Genomic DNA, 16,985 nt, shown 5'->3' with positions numbered 1-16,985 from the left:
GTTGGAGAGGGAGTCTGAGGCCCTCAGAACCAAGCATATAGGGAAGAAAATTAAGGAATAAATCTGTCCTGAATGTCAAAGTCAGAGTCCACCACTCGTAGGCTCCCACCCTGGAAACACACTAGGTCTTCTGTTGTGCTGAATGGCGGTAGCTGCTTCTCCACGTGGCAGAAAGACGGCTGAGCAGACCATGTGAGAGCACAAACACTATCTCCAGCAACACAGGAGTCCAGGGTCTTCACAGCCATGAGGTCCCCGCCGGCCCTCCAGGCTTAATCTCAATCTTGCCATTTTCCTTCCTGGTAACTAAAAACAATGGCCAAAGCTCGATCGTGGAGCTTGGATTCCTGTGCAATTGGGTTCTGCTTGCAACAGAAGGTGGTTTGAAAACAACCTTTTAATGGCATCAGGACCCACTTGTCATCACTGCATGGCTGCTGATGGGTACCTGAGACACCTTCTTTGTAGGATTTCCTTGTTCCTTGGCAGGGTTTCTAATGAAATAACAGGAGGTGGAGGGGAGGGCATGTGTGGGGGGTGTCAGTTACTACATGTTTGTTTGGTTTTTTTTTTTTTTGACCGAGTCTCACTCTTTCACTCAGGCTGGAGTGCAGTGGTGTGATCTCGGCTCACTGCAACCTCTGCCACCCGGGTTCGAGCAATTGTCCTGCCTCGGCTTCCCAGCAGCCGGGACTACAGGCACGTGCCACCACGCCCAGCTAACTTTTGTATTTTTAGTAGAAACGAGGTTTCACTATTTTGGTCAGGCTGATCTCGAACTCCTGGCCTCGTGATCCTCCCTCCTTGGCCTCCCAAAGTGCTGGGATTACAGACATGAGCCACTGCGCCCGTCCCAGTTACTGCATCTTGAAGAAATCAGGCTTGGGATTGGGAGCAGGAAAACACATCACCCTTTTCAGTTATTACACAAAGCTGTGCACAGCAAGGCTTATTACCACTACACTTACCTCTCCCTTCATTCCTCCCTGGGTGGCCAGGGCAGGCCAGGAGGCATTGTGTTATTGGCTTAGGGGACCACCACATTCAGAGCAAATTCAAGCTGCAACGGGGAGAAGCACCTATTTTCCTAAGGACCTCAGACATCTGGATTTTAAGGAGTCACTAAATGGATTCCACAGATGAAGAGGACAGAAGAGTTAGTGAACTTTAAGATTATCAGTAGAAGTCATACAAACTGGAAAACAAACACATTAGAAAAATGAAACAGGAACTTCAGAGTCCTGTGGCACAGCTGGAGTCCTAAAAGGAGAAAATGAGGAAGAAAACAACTTCGGAAAATTCCTGAGAATTGAAAGCAGGAACTCACACAGACACTTGCAAACCAATGTCCATATTGTAGGGGCAACAAGATTTCACCTTCATCATCTTAGGATCCTTGCTGGGCCTGACAATTACACTGACATATGATTAGGTTAACAAGATAAAAGCATACACATGTATTTGTTTAATGAAAGTTTTATGTGGCATGGGGGTCCTCATAAGGAAACAAGCCAGAAAAGCAGTTAAGAGCCAAACACTTATATACTGAATTGGACAGACAAGTAAACTGCGCTAATGGGATAAAACCAAGGGTGTGGGCTAGGGTGGTTAATCAGATAGAGGTGTCTCAGAAGCCGTAGTGTAATGAGGTTGGTTTGGATAGATCTCCTTTGCCTCAACTTTGCATCCTTCATGCTAAGAATGCTGTCTTCAGGCTGGGCGCAGTGGCTCACGCCTGTAATCCCAACACTTTGGGAGGCTGAGGCGGGCATATCACCTGAGGTCAGGAGTTCAAGACCAGCCTGACCAACATGGTAAAACCCTATTTCTACTAAAAATACAAAAATTAGCCGGGCATGGTGGCAGGCTACTCAGCGAGTACCCAGCTACTTTGGAGGCTGAGGCAGGAGAATTGCTTGAACCCAGGAGGCAGAGGTTGCAGTGAGCCCAGATCGCACCACTGCACTCCAGCCTGGGCAACAGAGCAAGACTCCATCTCAAGAAAAAAGAAAAAGAAATCATCAATATCAGTATGATTCACAATAGCCAAGAGGTAGAAACAACCCAAATGTTCATCAATAGATGAATGAAAACGTGACACATACATGCAACAGAACTTATTAGGCCATAAAAGGGAATGAAATTCTGATATATGCTACAACATGGATAAGCCTTGAAAACATTACTTTTAAATGAAATAAGGCAGATGCACATAAAACAACGTATTTTATTATTCTACTTCTGACAAAATTCATGGACACTACCTACAAGTTACCAGGGGCTGAAGATAGAAGTGTTGAGGAGTGATTGCTTAATGGGTACATAATTTTTTGGAATGAAGAGAAAGATCTGAAAATGGATAGTGGTGGTAGCCAATATTGTCAATGTACTTAATGCCACCAAACAGTACACCTAAAAAATGATGAAAATGGGGCTGGGCGCGGTGGCTCACACATGTAATCCCAGCACTTTGGAAGGCCAAGGCAGGTGGATCACGAGGTCAAGAGATCAAGACCATCCTGGCCAACATGGTGAAACTCCGTTTCTACTAAAAATACAAATATTAGCTGGGCATGGTGGTGCACACCTATAGTCCCAGCTACTCAGGAGGCTGAGGCAGGAGAATCGCTTGAACCCAGGATGTGGAGGTTGCAGTGAGCCAAGATTGCACCACTGGACTCCAGCTTGGGCAACAGAATGACACTCCGCCTCAAAAAACAAAAACAAACAAACAAAAAAACCCAGTGAATTTCATGTTATGTTTATTTTACCACAATTAAAAAATTATGAAGAAATAATGGCCAAATACTTCCTAGTGAAAGACAATGACTCACGTATCTAAGAATCTGAAGGATCCCCAAGCAGAGTAAATGCACAGGAAACTGCACCAAGACACAGAGTCAAACTGTTGAAAACCCAAGATAATTATCTGAAGAGGAGCCAGTGACAAGCAACACATTACATACAGGGGAGTAATGTTAAGAATAATGCTAACTTTTAGTCAGCAACAATGGAGGCCAGAAGACAAAGAAATGACCCCTTTAAAGCATATCCAGGCCAGGCGCGGTGGCTTACACCTGTAATCCCAGCACCTTGGGAGGCTGAGGCAGGCAGATCACCTGAGGTCAGGAGTTCAAGACCAGCCTGGCTAACGTGATGGAACCTCAACTTTACTAAAAATACAAAAATTTGCCAGACATGGTGGTGCAAACCTGTAATCCCAGCTACTCAGGTGGCTAAGGCACAAGAATCGTTTGAACCTGGGAGGTGGAGGTTGTAGTGAGCTGAGATCATGCCACTGCACTCCAGCCTGGGCGACACTGTCTCAAAAAATAAATTAAAATAAAATAAAATAGCATATTCAGCCAAAGTATCTCCAAAAACTAAGGTGAGGAGACTTCCAGGTAACTAAAAACAATGGCCAGTGAGTGGTAAGCAACCTCCCCAAATCTCCTCTCAAATGCTGTGAAGTAACTCCACACCTATGAATCTTCTACACAAAACTGTACCTTCAACAGTGCCTTTAAGACATAGAGAATACCAAAATTGCAACATAACTGAGTAAAATGAGAAAAAGCATTAAATCTTAGCACCACGGTCCCACACATGCCCACCCCAAGGCTCTGTTAGGTAAACTGCAAGAAAGAGGGATAGCTGGTGGGGGGCCTGAGACAGAGCTGGAGCAAGACCCTCAGACTCATCTACCCTTAAGTTGAAAATGCAAAAAAACAAAACAGAATCAAAACCCTGGCCAATCATAGGAGAACTGCAGGAAACAGACTTAAAACTATGTGTCATTTATAGGCCGGAGCAACTGTGTCTCACACTGCTAATAAAGACATACCCGAGACTGCCTAATTCATAAAGAGGTTTAATGGACTCACAGTTCCACATGGCTGGGGAGGCCTCACAATCATGGCGGAAGGTGAATGAGGAGTGCTGTCTGAATAACCCACCCCTTAATTTGCATGTAATTAAAACTGGGTATAAATACCACTAGCCAACAGCCCATATGCTGCTACCCTGGGTATACTGCCTATGAGTCAGCCCTGCTCCACAAGGGGCAGCCACCCTGCTGTGCCCTGCTGCTTCAATAAACCCAATTTCTTTTGCTGCTCGCTGCCTCTTGAATTTTTTCCTGAGCAAAGCCAAGAACCCTCCTGGGCTAACCCCCCGTTTGGGGGCTCATCTGCCCTACATCATCAGCAGAAAAATAGAAACTCAAAGAATCAGAAGGAAAGATCAGAAATCAAAGCCACCATAAAGAAATGGAAGAATGCCTTTGATAGGCTAATCAGTCATCTGAACATGGCCGGGCGCGGTGGCTCACGCCTGTAATCCCAGCGCTTTGGGAGGCCAAGGTGGGCGGATCATGAGGTCAGGCCATCAAGACCATCCTGTCTAACACGGTGAAACCCCATCTCTACTAAAAATACAAAAAAATATTAGCCGGGTGTGGTGGCGGGCGCCTGTAGTCCCAGCTACTCAGGAGGCTGAGGCAGAAGAATGGCATGAACCTGGGAGGCAGAGCTTGCAGTGAGCCGAGATCGCGCCATTGCACTCCAGCCTGGGTGACAGAGCAAGACTCTGTCTCAAAAAAACAAAACAAAACAAACAAACAAAAAAAACACAACTCACCAATGACCAGGTGTATGGGCTCCAGGCAGCATCCAGCTGGGTGTAGAAACCCCCTCCCACCAATAAATAAATGAAATAGAAAAACAAGCTGGGTGTGGTGGCACATGCCTGTATTCTCAGCTACTTGGGAGACTGAGGCAGGAAGATTGTTTGAGCCCAGGAGTTCGAATCTAGCCTAGGCAACATAGGGAGACCCCCATCTCAAAATAAATAAATTTAAAAGAAAAACAATGAAATATCCATAGCAGCTTAAACCAATAATCAGTTTTATTTTTTCTCATGTGATAGAAGTCTGGAAGTCCAGGGCTGGTGCAGACACTCAAAGAGGCCACAGGGGAGGCCAGGGTTGCTGTGAGCTTTCTGCAGTCACTTCCTTAGACTGTGGTTTTCATATGCACGGTCGTTAAGGTGGATCTTCCAATACTAGGTACTGGATCTCTTTGCAAGGTGAAAAGTAAAGCAAAGAACAAAACATACAGGGAGGAATTCATGTTTAAGAACGATCCCCATTCAAGAGCTTTCTCAGAAGCCCACGTGGTGACATCTGCTGATCTGTCAGTGGCCAGGGCTGTGAGACATGGATGGTACTAGCTGCAAGAAAACCTGTAAGAGATTTTTTAAAATTTAGATTAGCACACCTTACTAATCTGACAGAACCTGGATTCTCTTGATATTGGAAGAAGATGAGAGTGGATACCGGGGAAGTCACTAGAAGTATCTGTCACTCTTGGCTGGACAGCAGGCTGCAAACATATTACCACTTGATGGAGGCATCATGCTCTGGTCGCAATCCGTGTGCATCAGGTACCAGTAACAAACTGGTACTGAGAAATATCCTCATGTCACACAGATCTCAATATGCCATTGGTCAAGGAGGTTGTCCAGAAGGAAATTAGGACGTTATCAAGGATGAAGCTATAGTAAAAATACTATAAACAAACCTTTCTTGATGAGGCTTAAGGGTTATTTAGAGGAGTGTAACCTTAAAAATAAAGACGAAAAATTTATGAGCGGGGCTCTGTTTTCATGATGAGAGAGTACGTGCAGTTCCGTATTCACCGGAAAATCTCGTTGGGGCTTCTCTCGGGGGTCTGTTTCCGTGATGAAAGAGTAAGTGCAATCCCGTATTCACCGGAAAATCTCGCTGGGGCTTCTCTCCATGAGAATATTCACATGCTCAAGTGAGGGGACCATGGCTGGAATCATTTCCACATAGGAATTATCAGCACTAATTATATTTTAAAAGTTTTGTAAAAGAAATTTCTCTTAGCGTAAGTGCTCACAAGATTCATAAAAATGGAGGAGTTGCTGCAGGCAGTAATTGAGGAATGACTGCATGATTATTTTCAACCTCAGCAACAGTGACGTTTGGGGGCACTAACTCTTCGTTGTGGGGGGCTCCTGTGTGCTGGAGCCGACTTAGCAGAATCTCTGATGTCTTCTTATTACAAGTCAGGAGTATCTTCCCCCCATTCTAACTACCAAAAATGTCTCTAGACATTGCCAAATGACGCCTAGACAGCCAAATCGTCGCCCGACTGAGAACCCGTGCTGTAGACCAAGGGTCGGCCAAGTTTTTCTGGAAAGGGGCAGACGACAGGAAGTATTTCAGACTTCACTGGCCACAAATTTTCTCCATCAAACATTCTTCTTCCTTAAAGATGGAACCACTATTGTTAGCTGGCAAGCCATACAAAGAGAAGCAGCTGGCCGTGGTTTGCGGCCCATTCATGACCTTCCACGTTCCTTACTTCACTGATTTCTCTCTTTAGTGTGATTTCCCTCACGAGGAATCAAGTGAGACTAGGAAGGGTTTCCCCAGCCACTGTGTTTACAGAGATGCTCCCTAGTGTGCTTATTATTACTCATGGGCCCAGAAGGCTAGAAGTGGTCTGAAGTCATTTTGACATTAAATGCCACGCTTGGATTTTGACATTAAATGCCAAGCTGCCATTAAGTCCTCCCGTGTTTGTTAAGAACCGAATGTACCCTGAAGGCTTCTCCATGCTACAGATGTACATTTTCACCCCCGGCGTGAGTTCTCACAAACCTCCTATGGTATGAGAACGCCTCGTCTTCCCAGTTTTTACAGGAACTGGACTTCTCCCAAGTTCCGTGGATTCTTTTGCACCCAGTAAGGTGCGAGCTCACAGAGGCTTCCTCTTACCCCCACGAGGTCTGTTTCCGGTCTGAATCATCCTGTGTCTCTAAAGCAGGCGCGCTCACTGGAGCCTTTTCCACACGGATGACACAAAGAGCTTCTCTCCCCGGTGAGTTTTCACGTGGCTCCTGAGGGATGAGTGGTCGCTGAAGGCTTTCCCGCAGACAAGGCATTCGTAGGGCTTCTCCCCGGTGTGGATCCTCCTGTGCACGTTCAGGTTGGAGCCTATGCTGAAGGCCTTCCCACAGTGATCGCATTCGTACGGTTTCTCCCCCGTGTGGCTTCGCATGTGCGTCTTCAGCGTTGACTGGTTCCTGAAGGCCTTGCCACACTGCCTACACTCAACTCGTTTCTTTACAAGGTGAATGCTCATGTGCCTCCGCCGGGATAAATAGTCACCGAAGACTTTCCCGCAGGCGGCGCATTCGTAGCGTCTCTCTTGCGTGTGTATCTTCCTGTGTGCGGTGAGGTTTGAACTCGCGCTGAAAGCTTTCCCGCAGAGATCGCACCCGTATGGTTTCTCTCCAGTGTGAGAGTTCATGTGAGTCTTAAGGATGGACTGGTTTCGGAAGGTCTTCCCGCACTGCCGACATTCCACGGGTTTCTTGACGATGTGAATCCTCATGTGTTTCCTCCGGGACACGAGATCGCCAAAGGATTTCCCGCATTCTTTACATTCGTAGGTCTTCTCCACCATGTGGTTCTTCTTGTGCAAATTAAAGTTGGACTTCCAGCGGAAGGCTTTGCCGCACTGCGCGCACGCGTACGGCTTCTCCCCCGTGTGATTCCTCACGTGCTCTTTGAGGTGGGAGGGGTGCTGGAAAGCTTTCCCACAGTCGTGACACTCGTAGGGCCTCTCTCCGGTGTGCGTTCTCTTGTGTGCGATGAGGTGGCAGCTCCGGCCGTAAGCCTTCCCGCACTGATCACACTTGTAAGGCCTCTCGCCAGTGTGAACTCTCATGTGGATTTTCAGGGCCGAGAGGGTCCGGAATGCATTTCCACACTGACTGCAGTCAAAGGGCTTCTCTTTGAGGTGAGTTCTTGCGTGGCTCCTAAGGGCTGAAGGGTCGTTGAAGGCTTTCCCGCAGTCGCTGCACTCGTAAGGCTTCTCCCCGGTGTGGATTCTCCTGTGCCGCGTGAGGGACGCGCTCGTGGTGAAGGCTTTTTGGCACTGATGACATTCATGCATTTTTCTCCCGTCGTACATGCTCATGTGCTGAGTGAGGTGCGGCCTGCCCTTGAACGCTACCCCATAGTCGCGGCGGTGATAGGGCCTCTTGCCAGCGTGCCTTCCCATTGGCTGAGTGAGATGAGGGTCCATGCCAAAGACTTCGAACAAGTGAGCGTATTCAGTGGACTTCTCTCCAAGACCGGCTCTTTCCTGTTAGTTAAGACATAAGTGCTGACAAAAGCAATTCTCATATTCATTGCAACCCTAAGCGTCATCCCCACATACACTGCTATGAACAGATAGAAGCACATTACTATGACTAGAGCTGTCACCATCTGCCGTGCAGACGTGCTGTCCCTGCCCCATTTGAGCTCTATCAAAGATAATAGGTGAATGCCAGGCCACAAGGCTCCACGTGTGTTACTTTTTCAAAGCTTTTTGCATATAGCATTTCTTCACTGCTTAAAACTGAATTGAGGCTGGGCAAGGTGGCTCATGCCTGCCATCCCAGCACTCTGGAAGGCCAAGGTGGGTGGACCACCTGAGGTCAGGAGTTCAAGACCAGCCTGGCTAACATGATGAAACCCTGTCTCTACTAAAAATACAAAAATTAGCTGGGCATGGTGGTGCACACCTGTAATCCCAGCTACTCGGGAGGGTGGGACAGGAGAATCATTTGAGCCTGAAAGGTGGAGGCTGCAGTGAGCTGAGATCGTGCCATTGCACTCCAGCCTGGGTGACAAGAGCAAGACTGTGCCTCAAAACAAACAAACAAACAAACAAACAAACAAAAACCACTGAATTGAGGCTGGGCATGGTGGCTCAAGCCTATAATCCCAGCACTTTGGGAGACCAAGGCTGATGGATCTCTTGAGGCCAGGAGTTCAAGACCAGCCTGGGCAACATGGTGAAATCCTGTCTCTGCAAAAAATAGAAAAATTAGCCAAGTGTGGTGGCACACGCCTATAGTCCCAGCTGCTCAGGAGGCTGAGGTGGGAGGATGGCTTGAGCCTGGGAGGCAGAGGTTGCAGTGAGCCAAGATGTTGCCCACTGCACTGGGCAACAACAGTGAGACTGTCTGCCCCCCAAAAAATAAACACCACCAAAACTGAATTGATAAGTAAGTGTATAGCATAAATATAAAATAAAACAAAAACTGCATTGAGCCCCCAACACTCAATATCTGAGACACAGCTATAAAAATCTTCACTCAGAGATACTCTAGGTGACGTAGCTTGAGGTTAGCTTTAGGGTTGTCTCCATCTTGGTAATACCCAGTGTCTCTGAAACACAGTCTCCTCTGGAGGAAGCTGCTTGCCCTGGTGTTGAACTGCTTTTCTAACCTAGGCTGCCCCAGTCTCCTCAGATGTGGAAGGAAGATCCAGAATTATCCCACAGAAATCTTACCATTGTCACACCACTGGGCGTTTCCTTCCCAAAAATATCTTCCATAAGAAGTGACCACTTGGTTTTAGATGGAGTCTCCCAATCTGAAACAAATTGGAAAAGTATTAATTGTTGGAAAAGGAAAATGGTGGGATGATGGTGACAATGACAGGTGGATTTCTTGGCAGATCCTAAGGCTATGTAAGGAAAAGTGGTGCAAAAGCAATTGTTAAAAAATCTGGTCATGTGAGATATTTGGCAATGCCAGGGGTAGAAATTTAAGTCAATTCAGGCCTGGCGCAGTGGCTCACGCCTGTAATCCCAGCACTCTGGGAGGCCGAGGTGGGTGGATCACCTGAGGTCAGGTGTTCGAGACCAGCCTGGACAACATGGTGAAACCCATGTCTACTAATACTAAAATTAGGTAGGCATGGCAGCATCGTGCCTGTAGTCCCAGCTACTTGGGAGGCAGAGGTTGCAGTGAGCCGAGATCATGCCACTGCACTCCAGCCTGGCAACAGAGTGAGACTCCGTCTCAAAAAAAAAAAAAGAAATTTAAGGCAATTCAGATGATGTTGATAACGACAGAAAGCGGATGATCAGGAACATCAAATATGAAAGAATGGGACAAAGAGCCCAATAATGGGAATGTGAGAGTCAAAGATGAAGGAGTGTGTGGACCAAAAGATTTGTCAGAGAATGGATGGGCAAAAAGAGGGAAGGAGCATCTCTCAGTTTCCCTGGGTGACACTCCCTAACCTACCTCCCTCCACCCCAGTCACTGAATAGAGGTAGAGCCACAGCACCACTCTTTGCCCGGGGCTCGCTCACCTGCACAAGCGCCCTGGTGAGCGCCCCTCTCCTCTGTCCTCGGCTCCTCCTCCTGCTCCAAGTGTGAGATGAGGCTGGGTTTGCCGACCTGATACCCTACACTCACGGGAAAGACACAGGTTGAGGGAGGGCCATGCAGAGGACAACCCCTTCCGGTAGCCTGGGCTCAACACTTAGGTCTTCAGTGTTCTGAGGGTGGACAAGTCTGACTCAGGAGCAGCAAAACGGTGGTGCCAAAATTTCTAAGGAACACAGTGAAAGTTTTTGACTGATAGAAAACAAACCACAGGCAAAGCATGGTGGCTCGTGCCTGTAGCCAGGAGTTCAAGATCAGTCTGGGCAACATAGTGAGAACCCTTCATCACCAAAAATAAATTAAAAAAAAAAAATGAAATAGGAAATAAGATCACAAATACCCACACACTGACCCTCCAAAAGAATGGGGATTTCGTATTTCAGAAGCCCATGCCAACCTCAGACACACACTGGAGAAGCACCAAGGTCCCTGCAATAGACGGGCCTCAATACCCAGGAGAGGCCCCATTAAGCATGGGTGCTGGGGCTGCTTGTTCACAGCTGTGTTCTGAATCACTGCATAGTTCCTGGGTCACAGAACATACTCAAACAAAAACATCTAATTCATGAATGAATAAGTGGAGAAATGGCACTGGCCTTACCCAGTGAAGTGAGGTTGCTATAGTTCTCCAGCATTACATCTTTGTACAGTTTTCTCTGAGAAGAATCCAGCAAGGGCCACTCCTTCTCGGTAAAATCCACAGCGACATCTTGGAAAGTCACCGATTCCTGGAATGCCACACAAACTTGGGGTCAGCGAGGAACCAGCCTAACGATGTTCATGGTAAGATGGCTGAGGTTGAAGACCGGGCATGAGAGACCCAACACAGGATTTCCAGATGGCCTGCTACGGGGCTCAACATTTCCTCCAGGCATCAGTCCTCAGACATCCTCTCTCCCCAGTGAGGCCATCTTGTCCTGTGCCGTCGCTTCAGATGCAACCCTGACAAGGGACTAATCTCCCTCCAGTTCTAGCCCACTCCGAGAGCTTTTCCCTTTATTTCCCCCCGTCTCTGGGGCTGAGCATAGGCCTGAGATTTTGCAAGCATGAGGGAAACAGATGCTACATAAATCACTTCCCCTAACTTCCCCAACACCAGGACAGCCCCAGTATTCCTTGGCTTTCTCTTGGGCCCTGTTCTGGCATCCATTGGCTGAGATGAAGCTCTGCAAGAATTCCAGCATGCACTGGTGGGGTCTTCCAGGAAGTGCCTCTCCTGCTCTAGGGACCCAGAGATCTTAGTGCACCTGGGAACCAACACTGGGTGTGTGAGGCTCCAGACCACTGCATGCGAACAGGTCCAAATTCTGGGGACAGGAACGGTCTTTTGAAGAAACAGGAAATTCTGAGTCCTGGAGACAGGTGGAATCCTGGGTGGACGTGGCTGGAGGAGAAAAGAGGGTTCATGAGAATCAGAGCCTGCCCTGCCTCATAATACAACACTTGTAAACCAGGAAACTGCTCCACACTGATTCTGAGTATTCACATCCTCAGTCCTCTCTCTCTCTTCCTCCCCCCACCTCTCTTGCACACATCAGTTTCATAACAAGTCAGAGCAGCCCTGTTCCACCAAAAACAGAAAGAGGGTGGTGGGGTACATACTCATAAGAAGTGACATAGTTCCAACCTAGGAGTGAAGAAATGCAAGTTCTGAGAGCTAGAGTTGTGACCTTGCTGAAAGTGATCAAAATAATAAATGAGATAACTCAGGGTTACCCATTACCTGCACCCTCTTCACGCATGAATGATAAGGACACTGGCCCGCTCTCAGACCCACCAAGACCCTCAGCAGACACAGTCACTGGGGTGGCTGCTGGGGCTCTGTTCCCACCCCTTTTCCACTCGCCCATCCTCTCCCAGCAGCCCTCTATGGTGTATGTATCTTTCACCCCATCAAGTCGCAGGGGCCACTTGCACTCACTTTCTCAGGGCACGCACTGACCCAAGAACTTACCAAATGTGGGGGACAGAGCTGCCATCCTCAGAGAATGGCAGTCAGTTTGCCTGAGCAGGGCACCGGGACAACCAGAAAGCTACTCTCTTGCTCTCATGTGACTCTCCAAGCTGGCATCTGTAGCAAATGAAAGAATACCGGGAGCAGTGAAAGGCTATCTGTCTCTCCTGCTCGCCAAAGAAAACTCTGAGTTTTGTTTTTTGGCATTTCCTCTTTTGAGCAGCAAGATCTGCCTGATCCTGGACTTTTATCTTACTTAGGTAAACTCTCCCAGCAATGTGGTGATGTGGTGGGGGAACAGCCCCTGATCTGCTATAAGTGGGTTCAGAATTACTCTTCCTAAGTGATTTGCCACCAAGTACAACTCTGTTAAACCCCCTCAGTCATTAAACACTCTGGTCCTAGACTTCTGCTCTTCCTTCACCTTCAAGGCCTGCGATCATTTAGGATGGCTCTATCCATGAAGATGGTCCACCCAGGACCAACCATGAGTTCCAAACTCCAATGCCCTTTGCACCCACACTCCACACCAATATATACATCCTTGGGACATGGCCTGGACTGCATCATCACTAGAATCAGCCTCACCTCACAGGCAATGATTTGGAAATCTGCTCTCTGGGCAAAGTCTCCTGTGCAACCTTCTCACATCAACTCTCACTTTAGAGATTCGCGGCCACCTATGCTTCTGCCGCCTCCTCCACTCACTGAATTTGAATTTAAACATCTTTTGAGATGAATCAGAAACTTAAAAATTCATAGAGAACAGCTGCAGTGAGCTACCATCATGCACTCCAGCCTGGGCAATAGAGTAAGATTCTGTCTCTAAAAACAAAAAAAGAAAAAGAAAAAAGGAAAATGAACAGTGAACCACAGATTGGGAAAAAAATATCTGCAATGCATACACCTGAAAAAGAATTCGTATTCAGATTAAAGAACTCCTACATAGGAGTGCAAAAGGCTTATTGGAAAAAATAAAAAGAACTCCTTCAAAACAGAAAGAAAGAACATCAACCCAACAAAAAGAGCAAAAGACTTTAATTAATAAACAGTCATTTCACAAAACCAGTAAGAATCACATCGAATGGTGTTGAACATCATAGTCATTAGAGAAATGCAAATTAAAACTAGAGCAGCCAAAATAAAAAAGACTACCAATACTAAATGCTGCTGAGTTTGGGGCACACTGGCACCTCTCATATCCTGATGGTAGGAGTGTGAAATAGTTCAACTACTTTGGAAAACACTTTGGCAGTTTTTAACAAGCACATTGACTATCTGATCCAACAATTCTGCTCCTAGATATTTAAATAAGAGAAACTGTAAACAATTTATATCCACAAAGACTCATACAAAAATGTCTGTAGTAGTCTGATTCCTAATAGCCAAACACTGTAAACAATCTAAACATCTATCAACCAGAGAATGGATATACAAATTGCAATGTTTACAGAATGGAATACTACTCAGCAATAAAAAGAAACTATGCAGACACACTACATGGAGAAATCCCTATGATGCTGGCCAAAAGAAACTGGACACACAAGAAACGCTCTGATTCCAACAATATAATGTCCATGAATAGGCAAAACGTAATTAAGTTGATAGAATTGAAAAAAAAAGGGGGGGTTTCTTCAATGGAGGATCACAAGACAGGGATAGACTGAAAGAAGCAAAGGGAACTTTCTAGGATGATAGAAACATTACCTATTTTCAGATGTACAGTGTACACAATTGTCAAAAATTCAAACTGATCACCTAAGTAAGACCTATGCATTTTCTTGAACATATATTAAACCCTGCTTAAAAGAAAGAAAAAAAATGAGGCTTTCTTACCTTCTTGCTTCTAGTTACTTAAATAGTCTTCTCACAACTGATCTATGACCTCCTCCTTTCCTTCTATGACAGACAAAGAGATGTCTGCCCTCCCTTCTCAAGGCAATCCTTTCAAATCTGCTCCAGGCCCATCCCCCTCTCTGGACCCTCGCACTACCTGGCTCTCCTTTACTTTCAGCCTCATTTCTCGCCCTGCTAGACAATTTCCTATGCATGGACACATACTCAGGTCTATCCCATCTTGAAACCAATGCCTGCCCTGGCTCCCCTTAGTGCCCCCTTCCGAGCAAAAACTTAGGAGCAGTCTACATTCACCATCTCCCAATTCAGTACACCCAGCATCCACTACCATCATCCCCATCCTCACAGAAAATACAATTTACTCCCGTGTCAGTGAATCCAGTAAATGCACTTCAGTCTTAGAGTCTCACGAAAATGTGGTGTCTATTTTCTTTGAGAATCATTCTCTATTCTCGGCTCCTCTACAACTGTCTCCTGGTTCTTTCCCTGCTTCTCTGGATCATCTGGACCATCCAGAGGTCCTCTTTCACCACTAAAGGCTGATTCTGCTCAAGAGCCATTCTTTACCCATTCCTTCGCATGCCTCATGCTTTGCCCAGGTAATCACATCCACTCATTTAACCTGAATCCCCATCTCTAACACTTAGGTTCCAGTAGGAACTTGAGATCTTATTCCCTTTGCCTAGGAAAAGCCACCAATAAGACATCTCATACAAAAACCAGTTCCAGCCAGGTGCAGTGGCTCCCACCTGTAATCCCAGCACTTTGGGAGACCAAGGTGGGTGGATCACCTGAGGTCGGGAGTTTGAGACCAGCCTGACCAACATGGAGAAACCCCGTCTCTACTAAAAATACAAAGAATTAGCTGGGCATGGTGGTGCATGCCTGTAATCCCAGCTACTCGGGAGGTTGAGGCAGGAGAATCGCTTGAACCCGGGAGGCGGAGGTTGAGGTAAGCTGAGATCGTGCCATCACACTCTACCCTGGGTGAGACAGCGAGACTCAGTCTCAAAAAACAAACAAACAAACAAACAAAACTACCTTGACACACTAAACCTAGGGAAAGCAAAAGTAAAGAAATAAAGATTAAAGCAGAGACAAATGAAATAGAGAATAGAAGAAGAATTAATGAAAACAAAAGTTGGTTCTTTCAAAAAGATCAACAAAGGTGACAAAACTACAGCTAGAATTACTAACAAAAAAAGATGCAAGTAACTAAAATCATCAGTGGAAGTGGGACATTACTACCGACCTTACGGAAATTCAAAGGGCTGTAAGAGAATGCCATGAACGATTATGCACCAACACATTAGATTATTCTACACTAGCAGTCCCCACCCAATTTGGCATCAGAGACTGGTGTCATGGAAGACAATTTTTCCATGGATGGTGAGGTGAGGGGGGATGGTTTTGGGATGACTTGAGTGCATTACATTTATTGTGCACTTTATTTATATTATTATTACATTGTAATATATGGTAAAATAATTATACAACTCACCATAATGTAGAATTAGTGGAAGCCCTGAGAGTGTCTTCCTGAAACTAGATGGTCCCATCTGGAGGTGATGGGAGACACTGACAGATCATCAGGCATTAGATTTTCATAAGGAGTGTGCAGTCTAGATCCCTTGCATGTGCAGTGCACAATAGGGTTTGCGCCCCTATGAGAATCTAATGCTGCTGATGATCTGACAGGAGGTGGGGTTCAGGGGTAATGTGAGTGATGGGGAGCTGCTATCAATACAGATAAAGCTTCACTCACTTGCCCTCCGCTCACCTCCTCCTGCAGGGCCTTGTTCCTAAAAGGCCAGGGACTGGTACCTGTCTGTGGCCCAGGGCTTGGGGATCAATGCTCTAGATGTATCAAATTCCCTGAAACATACCCAAACAGGCTCTAGAAGAAAAAGAAAATTGAGAGACCTATAACAAGAGACTGAGGCAGTCATCAAAAGCCATTAAATAAAAAGTCCAGGACCGGCTGGGCACGGTGGCTCACGCCTGTAATCCCAGCATTTTGGGAGGCCGAGGTGGGTGGATCAGGAGGTCAGGAGATCGAGACCATCCTGGCTAACACGGTAAAACCCATCTCTACTAAAAATACAAAAAATTAGCCAGGCGTGGTGATGAGCGCTTGTAGTCCCAGCTACTCGGGAGGCTGAGGCAGGAGAATGGCGTGAACCTGGTAGGCGGAGCTTGCAGTGAGCCGAGATCGTGCCACTGCACTCCAGCCTGGGCGACACAGCAAGACTCCATCTCAAAAAAAAAAAAAAAAAAAAAAGTCCAGAACCAAGGGGCTTCACTGGTGAACCCTACCAAACATTTAGAATTAACATCAAGGACGTTCTTATCAAGAAAGTGAATGAGACACAGAATGGTAGAAAATATTTGCAAATCATGTATGTGATAGGGATTTAATATCATTATAAACTCAACAACAAAGACAACCCAATAAAAAAGTGGGCAGGAGACTTGAACAGAACAGACATTTCTCCAAATTTACAGAAATGAACTGTAAACACATGAAAAGATGATTAACAACATCAGTCATTAAGGAAATAACATCAAAACCACAATACATTGGTGAGGTATGGTGGCCCACACCTCGGGAGGGGATTTAATTTGCTTTGTATGAACATGTCTCCTCTCTCTGGTTTCCACCGCGACTCTCATGACAGCACTGACGTAAGAACCGTGACGCTGCTACTTTAACATCTGACTCAGATCAATAATCAATATTACCACTTTTAAACATTACCAGGGTTATAACAATCTTTTTCAACATCAATTAGTATTTCTGCTATTGGAATTGTTTTAGATATTCAGAAACATTTCAAAACAATAATATAGGAAGTGTGTTTTAACGTATAAACTCTGCCTTCGGGATTCATTATTCAACACCAAATTTGAT

At 46.1% G+C, this 16,985-nt stretch overlaps 1 protein-coding gene across 1 annotated transcript; it reads right to left on the bottom strand.

Moving 5' to 3' along the window:
* Positions 1-4,882: 4,882 nt before the first annotated feature.
* On the bottom strand, positions 4,883-12,332 carry ZNF317 (zinc finger protein 317). The gene is made up of 6 exons (XM_055371571.1): positions 12,218-12,332; positions 11,511-11,647; positions 10,865-10,991; positions 10,188-10,283; positions 9,378-9,460; positions 4,883-8,180 (listed from the first exon to the last, which is right to left on the bottom strand). The coding sequence occupies exons 1-6, from the start codon at positions 12,240-12,242 to the stop codon at positions 6,861-6,863; spliced, it is 1,788 nt and encodes a 595-aa protein (XP_055227546.1). The 5' UTR covers positions 12,243-12,332; the 3' UTR covers positions 4,883-6,860.
* Positions 12,333-16,985: the final 4,653 nt, after the last annotated feature.

This window comes from Gorilla gorilla, chromosome 20, assembly GCF_029281585.2.
Source record: "Gorilla gorilla gorilla isolate KB3781 chromosome 20, NHGRI_mGorGor1-v2.1_pri, whole genome shotgun sequence".
NCBI classification, from domain to species: domain Eukaryota; kingdom Metazoa; phylum Chordata; class Mammalia; order Primates; family Hominidae; genus Gorilla; species Gorilla gorilla.
Note: the sequence above shows the minus strand (reverse complement) of the source record. Positions and strands in the feature narration are given on the sequence as shown.